General features: G+C 35.8%; 1 protein-coding gene across 2 annotated transcripts; it reads right to left on the reverse strand.

Annotated features, from left to right (window-relative positions):
- Positions 1–1,936: 1,936 nt before the first annotated feature.
- On the reverse strand, positions 1,937–10,542 carry txlnbb (taxilin beta b). 2 transcript variants are annotated; one of them, XM_084097638.1, is made up of 10 exons: positions 10,286–10,542; positions 7,885–8,107; positions 7,634–7,725; positions 7,023–7,193; positions 4,935–5,129; positions 4,285–4,404; positions 3,998–4,072; positions 3,808–3,900; positions 2,738–2,833; positions 1,937–2,549 (listed from the first exon to the last, which is right to left on the reverse strand). In XM_084097638.1, the coding sequence occupies exons 2-10, from the start codon at positions 8,090–8,092 to the stop codon at positions 1,995–1,997; spliced, it is 1,605 nt and encodes a 534-aa protein (XP_083953764.1). In that variant the 5' UTR covers positions 8,093–8,107; positions 10,286–10,542; the 3' UTR covers positions 1,937–1,994. The 2 variants fall into 2 exon arrangements, with proteins under 2 accessions (XP_083953764.1, XP_083953765.1); XM_084097639.1 differs by having other exon boundaries at positions 7,885–8,104; positions 10,286–10,400.
- Positions 10,543–10,764: the final 222 nt, after the last annotated feature.

A 10,764-nucleotide genomic window follows, 5' to 3' on the forward strand; every position in this document is an offset into this window, starting at 1 on the left:
GGCACCTGTAACTATTTCCATTAATAACTGGTCTAATTCTAATTGCAAGTTTTTTAACTGATTAATTTTTGTAACAGAGAGATTCTCTTTTTTGATTAAGTTATTTATGTTTCTTAACAAGTTGGCTTCTCTATCAGCACTAACCACTTGTAGGGCCTTAGTTCTATTTATAGCCAGTGATCTAGCTTTAAATAAAATATTAAAAAAAAGCTCATTTTTTGAAAATATTTCTTTAACTAATCCCTTGATCTGATCATTCATTTTTTTTATCTTTTAGCAGAGTATAGGTTCAACTTCCAATAACCATGCAAGGTAAATTCAGCTTAATTTCTAAGTGGTCTGAGAATGGAGCATACTGGTGACTGACATCAAACACATATTTCAGTATCTGTTGAGAAATCAGAAAAAAAGTCTAAAGTAAATTCCTTAACATCTGGGTGATAATAGCGCCATGCATCTGCAATATGGAGATGATCACACAAGGTATAAATAATGTTATTACTGAGGCCCATTTTAGGAGGAAATCTGTCAGCTGAATTATCTAAAACAACATTAAAATCTCCAGCAATAATAATAAACACCTGTTGATATTTATTTTTTAAAGCTTCAATTTCCCCCTGTAATGATGAAATAAGATAGCCTAGAAATCTAAACGCACCCTAGCGGCAGCAAAAATTATTTTGCAGCCAGGGTAGTCTAGCAACTCTCCGTTGACTTTCGAGCTGGAAAAACCAAACTCTAGTCAGGCCAATCACATCGTGTATAGAGTCGGTGGGCGGGCTTAACATAATGACGACAGAGTTGTGACGGTTCCGCGTGAATTCCCTGCTACTTGAAAACAGAGAAGAGCTGCTGCTGGCGAACAGCGGCCTTTCGAATCGGCTTTGGCCGCGACTCTGGAGGACTTGGAGTTAAGCTTTTCTTTGAGAAAAGAACAAAGAATGGCACTTAAGTCATTCTTAAAAAAGATGTGTTCGTAGTTTTGCCAGCCAGATACAGCAAAAGTTTTAAGCTCCGCTGTTGGGAAAACACTCTGGTTGGTTGTAGTGCTATCCTATTGCATGCAGAGCGAATTTGAAAGATAACCGTTTATCCCGACCCTCGGATTGAGCCCTGACAATGGTGAGTTGCCAGACCTAACATCTTGATGTAGGTCTGACTTGCCAGGCTAGAAATAAGACACTTGTTGGCAGAACTTAAATTGTGGCCATAATGTAGCATTATCAAGTTTAGTGACAAGAATAACTCATCTTCCTTCCGTAGAAACCAAAGACTCAACAATATCTCCTTTAAACTTGTTGATCAAAATGAGAACACCAGCGGAGTGGTTCGATCCATGACTAAAGTAAACCTCATCACCCCATTGTGATTTCCAAAAACGAACATCACTCTCACAGGAATGAGTTTCTTGTAAGAGTATTAAGTCAGCATTCATTCGTCTACAGTATAAAAATAAAGCCTTTCTTTTAGTGAGATCTCTTCATGTCTGCCAAGATGGCGACGGGCGGCTCTGCCCACTTTGAGCTTCAGAAATGCTCTTCAGAAACCTATGGGTGACGCCATGGATATACGTCCATATTTTTTTACAGTCTATGTGTTAAATATGTGCCAAATCAGCTATGCGGATTATTCCACTGTGGCGAACCCCGAAAAAAAAGAGAGCAAACCGAAAGAGAGAGAGAGAGAGAGAGAGAGAGAGAAATATCTAAGTTAATAAAGAGCCAATAATGATTTAGTTTGAAAATGTAATATTATCTTCTCTCTGTCTGTACTTTCCAAAACATTGCATCAAAGTTTCTCCAAATGAATGCACCATTTCACAAGTTCAGAGTTGTTAGTCTAACCTCACATCGCTTATGCTGTCTTGAAATATATAATACTACAAGCATGTATGGTGTAATAGTTCAAACATCGAGTTACAAGCATGATGCGCAAAGATGTAGAATAAACTTTATTCGTGAATGTGTGAGAAATTGACATTTGGATTAGCCTGTCTAATCAACCGACTGCATGTCTTTGTCTCTGAGCTCTTGATGTTCTTCAGACAGTGTGTCAGTGAGGGGTTGCATCTCCTCTGTGAAGTTGAGCTCCTCTCCGACCTGTTGCTCACCCTGAGCATTGTCTAGACTCTCAGCACAGATGTCTGAGTCCTCGCAAGCCTCCGGCGGCATGTGGCGGCGAATGGTGAACGCTGCCTCGATCTCCTGTAGCCGAGCTTTCTCAGCCTTCAGGTTGAAGAGCTCTTTGGTCAGCGGCGTTGCTTCTGCGGGAGACTTACAGATTGGATCAATGGGGGTTTCTGGATCTTGACTGACCGTTTCTGTTGAGACTGCCTCTTCCTCTTTAGTTACTGCAACTTCCTCGGTTGCTTCTTTAGCTTTCTCTGTAGTGACGGACGCAGCAGCCACCGCATCGTCGGCTCCGGCCTGTTCGGATCCGCTGAGCTTCTGAGACAGTGTTTTCCTCTCGCCTTGAAGCGCTCTACAGAGATTCTCAAGTTTCTGGTTCTTCAGGCTTAAGAGTTCAATCTCCTTCTCCTTCAGTGCTTTCTGCATGAAACAATCGTGATCATATTGCTCCATATCTACACTTTCAGCAATACTGAAACACTGTGTCAAGATTCATTTTCTTGATTCTTATTGTACAGCTAGGTGTTTAGTTGAAAACATTAAATATTCAGAAATGGTTCGCTGCATTCTACAATATTGATTTATGATGTATGAACTGAGCAACTTACATCTCCAACCATATCAAGAAGAGCTTTATTGCAGCCATCAAAACGGGATTTCCAGCCAATTGCCTCCTTCTCCAACTTTTTCATCTTCTTTGCCATCTGTAATACAAATCAACATCTTAGCTTAGTGTTATTTTAGTATTAGACATTGTGATTTTGCAGAGTAAGACGCATATTTTGTTGATCCTGGAACGACATTCCTGTCCGGAAATGTAATAACCATACCGTATCCTAACCCTTACCAGTAAAGTTATCCCTAAAATCAGAGGGAAATGATATGTGAATAACAGTAGAAGCACATAACCCTGCTTGTAAGCCTAATCTTCACATAAACTGTAAACTTGTCTCTCAAATCTGATTGGTTGATTGGAATGTTGTTCCAGGATCAACAGAGATGTTAAGGAGGAACATGTTGCATTTGGCGAAATCAGGTTCTGCATTTGGACTATCTAATATTTTGAATTGGCATTGATTTTTATATGTTAATTTTAAATTTTGTTGAACTTTTTAGTAATTTTGTCATGTGCATTTGTTTTTTTATTAGTTTTATTGTTTTTTAAACATTACTATTTAGGTTTAATACATTTTATTTCATGTTTAAGTGCTAGTTTTAGTTCTGTTTTAGATTTTATTCATTTGCAGTTTGTAATTTTAGTGTTTCGACTTAAATGTATTTCTGTTATTTGCCAAGGCAACATAATTATTATTTTTTTTTTTATGTATTTCATCTAACAAAAAGTTTTTTAATAGTTTTAGTTTTAATTAACAATAAAACCTGAAACTGAGAGACCCCAAGCCCCTTTTAGTAGCTCAAAAACATACTTAATATGATGCATTTTATGTAAAAAGACTAAATAAAATTTCAACAAATTTCAACAAAGCAATTTAATGCATTCAAATAAAAAAAAAATTGATTATATGTACTGTATATTATTTGATTAATGACTAACAGTTAATTGCGATATTTCTACAATATTATTATTTTTACAATGTTCTTCTTATACGTTGAAAAATAATACCGTATAATGACTTAACCACTATAAAGTGACTAGAAATGTGTCAGGGATACACACCTTGTCCATGTCTTGTTTGAAGCTGGCATACACACCACTGCTCTTAGATACCGTTCCTTGGAATTCATCAAACTTCTCAGAATATACAGCAAGCTAACCGGAAAACAAGTGAGTTATTTTGTGAACAAATATGATTAGAGAAAAAAAAACAAAAAAAACTAGAGATGTGTAATATTTGATGAAAATGTACCTGGGCTTTCATATCAGACTCTTGTACTTTCAGATGTTTCACCTGTATTTTGGCCTCTGCAGTCTGCTTCAGTAACTGGAGAATACATGTAGATCAGAAGTAGTTAAATAGTCGCAGAAAAAATAGTATACCTATTTCAGGGGTTAAGTTCTTTGCTTAAATTTGTTTAATTTATGGTTTATATTTCTTCAAAATAGCAGCAAGATAAATTAGCGTACTGTGTGCAAGATCATTTATGCAATGCAAATTTACTATTTGCAGTTGAGGGCATTAGATATTTTACTCACAAGCTCCTTCTCCAGTTTGTGTTTCTCCTCTGCCTCTTTGAGCATTAAGCTGGCCTTGTTAAGTTTTGTCTCCATTAATTTCTGATGCAGGTCTCGGTGCTTGAACACTTTTTCAAGATTCTGCATGAAGGCCAAAAACAAGATTATACAATTATTCTTAAATTATTCTTATATACTTCCATCCACATTCTACTTAAAGACGTCTAGGTTTGAAACACTTTATTCAGAACAGGGTTATTATATTTAGGCTAACTAAAACTAAAACCATAAAATAAAATAAAAACATTAATTGAAATAAAATCTAATTAAACTTATTTTAAACTGTAATAAAAACTACACAGCAAAAAAAAATGAATTATGAATTTTTAATGAAATTTTTTAATGCAAGTTAATGAAAATGACAAAAAAAATACAAATTTACTATTTAACTAAAATGAAAACAGAAAATATATTCAGGAAAATATTTTGCCGTTGAGATGACCAGGAAAAATGACCTAATTTCCCTTAAAGACGGAAATTCTTTAATTCTATATATAGAATTAATTCTATATATTAAACTATAATAGGATCTCAATGATAGTAAAATATCACTGATTGGAATGATATGATCTCAGGTCAAACCAGAGTGACCTCCTGTTGGTTTTCCGTACCGCCTCTCGCTGGTCACATTTTGCTATGATGTCCTTGAGTTTCTCAGCCAGCTCGCTGTTTTCCTGGCACAGTTTGTTGTTGCGGCTGCTGTGCTCCTCGATCTGGCCCTGGATGTCCGTCAGCGTGTTCTGGAAATGCGTGGTGATTTCCTTCCTCTTGAGATCATCTTCACGACACCTCTGTAGGGTTTCCTCCTGCACCAAAAGCGTCATCAGACAGATGTGAGTTCTAGTAAAGAAGTGAGTTCTAGTAAAAAAAAAACCCATCTTGGTCATAAGTTGACATAAGTTATCTTGTGTTTTGTTGTGTTTGTCAGTAGGGGGCAATCTTGAAATGTAAACCCTTTTACTGTGATTTTTTATATTGCCATTTCAGTGCTATTTATTAAACATTGTTTCTTACCTTTATTTGGCTTACTTTAGCACTTTCCCATTAGTCAGGTCCCATTACTTAACGTTCATTAACTAACTAACAATGAGCAGCAATATAGTTTCTACAGTATTTATTAATCTTTGTTAACAATATTTCAATCATGACAACTCTCGGATTGGTTTTAGTTCAAGAGAGCTTGGGAGAAGCCCCTTTTCCACCTGGTTTTAAGATGCATTTTCGGTGATCTGAGGCAGGGGGGGGTATCGCTACCTCCCGAAATTAGTTTTTGCAGGGTGGGATTTCTGTAGTATGGACTTGTTACTACTAATAGATACACAGACATGCTGATGTGAGCATAAGATATGCTGCTGCTGCATAAATATACATAAATCCCATAGCATATCTAGGCAAGTGGAGCTGGGGAAGGTGGAGGGTTTCAGAGCTTGCAGTAAACAATGAACCAGACTATTTAAATGTTGAGCAAGGAATCTCATTTGCTGCAAGATCGGCAGAGGCCAATCAGCTTGTGTCATGTGATAGCTTGCAAATTGCATGTAAAGGACCACAGCCTGCGCCCTCAAGAGTTTCATGACTGAACTAGATAATAATAATTACAATAATAATAATAATTCATTACATTTATATAACGCTTTTCTCTGCACAAAGCGCTTTACATAGAAGGAGGAATCTCCTCAACCACCTGGATGATGTGATGGCAGCCATATTGCGCCAGAATGCCCTCCACACACCAGCTTATTGGTGGAGAGGAGACAGAGTGAGAGTAGATATGTAATACAAATGTTCATTCTTAGTTCATGTCAGCCCAGGTCCATTAAAGGTGCTCTAAGCGATGTTGGGTGACGTCACTTCTTATTGACGTCGAAGTATTGTCAAACAAAACGGAGGCTAGCTCGACCCTCCCTCCTCCTCATCCCGTCCCCTCCCCCTCCCTTCTGTGCTTTTCCAATGTAAACTCGTGACTTTGTGCATTCCTTCTCCTTTTTCCCTCTTCTGCAATTTGTTCATCGGAACGTCGTCTCTTTGGTCGTGTGTCGGCCATATCAAAATTCCAGAGAATATAATTCTAATGTTAGTCGTTGTTGTTGTCTAGGACATCTCTCCTCTAGCTAACTTTCCTCTTCATGCTTCTCTCTCCTCCACTCCCCACACACCCCTTCATGTGCACAGGCACTAACCCCCCAACCCCCACCCCTAAATCATTCTTGTCGGTTATTGGCTGGAACACTGTTTGTTATGTTTCATGGTCCAGACTGGGCCAGTTTGTTTTTCTTGCCGTTTATAGAGTCTAGGCTGTCTACAGAGACCGCGTTTTTTTACAGTGTGTTTATGGGACAGGCAGCTAGCGGATAGTGAGGAGATGTTTGCTGTATGTGACAAAAAATGTTTCGGCCTTAAAAACGCATGACATCACTTAGAGCACCTTTAACTAATATTAACAGACACAACCTTTGATTTTAATAATGTATTAGTAAATGTTGAAATTAACATTAACTGTGATTGATAAATGTTAGAAATACTTTTATATAACAAATATAGTTAACTAATGGTTAAACCTGTTACCACTTTATGACACACTTTTGTCTTTTTATTATTGTCGAGCATGTTTTGATTAGTGCTCATTAGTAGATATCAGTGTTTAAAGCAATATAAGATGTTTTCACAATCATATCCATGAGATTGGATGATATTGGCACCTTTAACGTCTTGTTGTGTCTTTGCAGCTCCCTGCACAGGCCCTCTAGTTTACTGCGGGCCAGAACAGCTCGGCTGTGTTCACTCTGGAGCTGATCCTTCTCCTTCAGCACCTGGAGAAGTTTCTTCTGCAGGACCTTCATTTGTTTCTGGTCTGAACGGTGCTCTTCCAGCTGCAAGTAATTTTTACAAACAATGTTGTTATGATCTCTTTTGTTTACAGAAATATAAAAACTGTATATATAGAAAACTATTTGAATATAACAAGCTATAAATAATTTTTTTTTAATTTTGGACATGTGCAATAAAGACAGTCTAGGGACAACCCTAAATAAATCTGTACTGAAATAAAATATATTTTATACACGTATGTAAAGCTTGTTTATTTCTTAATATACTTAAAATGGTTTCACAAAGCTGTGAAAATGAATTAAAAGGGGGCTGATTTTTCCAAATGCATATATGGATATTTACAGTACCCTTGAAGTCTAAGTTAGTTAAGCAGCAGTACACCAGCATTGAATGTTAGGAATACATTATTTTTATTAGGTATTTTGTTAAAAAAGTTTATTTACTGTTTCAAATTCGGAACATTGTTAATGATTGTACTCACCAGTTCTGCATGTTTTTTGATGAGAGCTTCTAGTTTCTGCTCAGGCGTTCCCAGTTTATTCAGGCTTTGCATGAGCAGCATGGCTTCCTTCCCTGTGATTATTGACACAATTTACTTTGGTCACACTGTTTGATTGAGCAAAGGGGTAAAATAAGCAGTATAAAGAGGAAATACTTGTTTTAATTTATCATTATTCACATTGCCAATGATTTAAATGAAGTAACATGTTAAATAGCTTGCATGTGACTCACCGAGGCCTTTAAGCATCTTCTTCTCCATTTTCTGCCCTTTGGCCTTGCCTGGAACAGCCTCTTCCTCAACATCCTCAGGCTCACCTGGCTGTTCGCTCACCTGATAGGTGTTGATAATGTCCTCCAGCTGCTGACTCAGATCCTCAGTGAGGTCATTGGTCTCATCAGCCTTGCTGTCTCCATTTGTAGGTTGTGAACAGCTCTCCATCCTGATGATATTCTACTATTGAGACAGGGCAGAGTCCGTGAAAGATGATGGGATGAATTTATTGCTTTTAGATTGAACAATGTAGCCGTTTACAAGGTTTTTATTCAGATTGTTGTTGGTATAAGAATGATTCCTGGTTTAGGAACTACTAAATTATGCAAAATGAAACTTTTTCAAACTATGTTTCATCTTGTGTTTTATTACAAGATTGGATATTATGGTAAAATTTTAAAATAAGGTTTCATTTGTTAGCATTAGTTAACTAGATTAGTTAACATGAACTAACAATGACCAACACCTCTACAGCGTTTATTGTTATTATTAGGGGTTCAAGCGCGTAGCTTGTTGTTAAAGAAGCATGGAAACTTTTATGCCATAGGTGGCACTTTAACTGTTATAAAGGTGAACAACGTTATATATTTTCAATGCAAAATTACATTTAAATTACAGAAAAATGGTCTGCTGTACATAGAACTTCACAAAATTAGGTGTACATATGCACCATGTGATTCTATAGAAGCAAGCAAACTTTTACAGAGATCAGGCCAGAAGTAGAGCAATAACTGTTAAAAAACTTTAAAATTGGCTGAAAATAGTCTTTTCCTTCTATGATTTAAGTAGTTACATGCTTGCTAAATAAAACATTATATCTTTTTACGCATGTGCTTAAAGGCTTTAAAACGATTGATCCCCAATAATTGCTACTTGCAGCTATATTTATTATTATATTTATTATTATTTACAGCAACGTATATTATGTTACCATTTAATAATACGTTTTTAAGATCAAAAGTTGTATCTGTTAATTAATGCACTGTGAAATAACATTAACAAAAGTTAATAAATGCTTTAAGAATAGGCTTTATTGATTAATTTTAGTTCATGTTAGTTAACCAATGTTAACAAATGATACCTTATTGTAAAGTGTTACTGATATTGTTTAATGTGATGATAATGATTTTTCAGTTTTTGAAGAAAAACTTACCCTTTAGAAGTGAGTTTACTTTGATTAATACAATTCCTGATTAATTAAATATTTGATTTATATGAAGAGTTCAGATGCAAAAGTGCCATCTGAAATTTTCTTCTAGAATGATCATTTTAATCAAGCTCATATATTCAATAATTTCACTTAAATGACAATTAATAGGTAATTTTCATTGCCATTTAAGTGAAATTACTGAATTTAAATATGCAAGCTTGATAAAAATGATTATTCTAGAAGAAAATTTCAGATGGCACTATATAACTATATGTATATGTAACTATAAAATATAACTGAATAATACTTTTTTAGGAAAACATATTTTCCCAAATAACGTTTGGCATGATGCTAATAATATGCATATAGTGGCGATAGCGATTAAAAATCCTTTTCTAAAAAAACTATCTGTTTGGAATGATGCTAATGAAATAAAACAGAATGTTTTGTAATAAAGAAATAGTAGGCTACACATACCAAGTAGTGATTTTTTCTAGGTTGAATTAAAAGGTTGTATTTCCCTGATCGTATCGCTATTCATAAATTATTTAAAACTAAACATACTTTATACTTTAAAACTAAAGCTTTTTATGTATTGAGAATACATCATCAGAGGGGTCAGAAAAGTTCCCTTAAAAAATCTCTTATATGTTTAAAAGTGAAGATGCACATTAGAGCTTGTGAGATGACTGCTTTGAATTGATTTAATTCTTACTTCTTCTAAAGAGCTGTTTAGGGTTGTTTACCCCCTGAGATACAGAGCAACTGTCTGTTTCCCCTGTTTATCTGGTTAAATTTAGCCACTCAGTCCAGGCTGATAACACCCCCTGATTTCACAAGCACATGGCACCTGTTCATGACCTGAAGTCTATTTCAAGAGACCCTTAATATGGTCAACTTGTCTGCTTATTCTTCAGCATGTCAATGTTCAAATGATATGTTGTAAAATTGCGTTGCTCATTTAATAAATAAAAGCCTACAATGTCCCTTCATGCATTGCAATAGGATTCAACAGACACACAAGACCTTTACTCAGAAATTCAGCCCAAAACATGCTGAGTTACACTAAAACATGCTTTTCATGCTGAATACATGTTGAAATATATATTTACTTTTACAGTATGGCAATCAAACATCCAGTCAAACCAATTCACATTTAAAAAACTATGCTAACAGTGCATGAGACAATAAAGACGCGAGGACACACTTACCAGCAGGAGCAGTGAGAGAGTGAGTGGAGCAGAGCCGAGCCGAGTCGCTGTCAGGACAAACACAGCAGCTGCGTGAGACCTCAAAATAATCACAGTGCTCACACTGAACACACAACACACTGAGCCCATGCTGAGATTCCAGTCATGTTCTGCAATGTATGTCAAATTCAAATCATGTTCATCTACAGTATAGGTAAAGAATATCTGTGACTTTTTGTCAAACACTGTTTGATTGTTGTGAAATCTGTATGCAGGACGAAGCCGAAAATGTTTCAGTACAAATCAGAGCGTTTTAAAATGTTATTAAATTATCATTTTAAATTGTGAATCTCAGGAAATTTCATAAAGTCCAAGTCTATTTTAGGTCTATATATGTCTGCTTTTGTTGTTGCTTTTTGCATTTTGAGGTTAGTTTAATGAGAATTAAGCATATTTTCTAACCATTTTATGCATGCAAAAAAAATGTCATGACTTGGATG

Source organism: Abramis brama (assembly GCF_963993115.1).
Source record: "Abramis brama genome assembly, chromosome: 21".
In the NCBI taxonomy this organism is placed as follows: Eukaryota; Metazoa; Chordata; class Actinopteri; order Cypriniformes; family Leuciscidae; genus Abramis; species Abramis brama.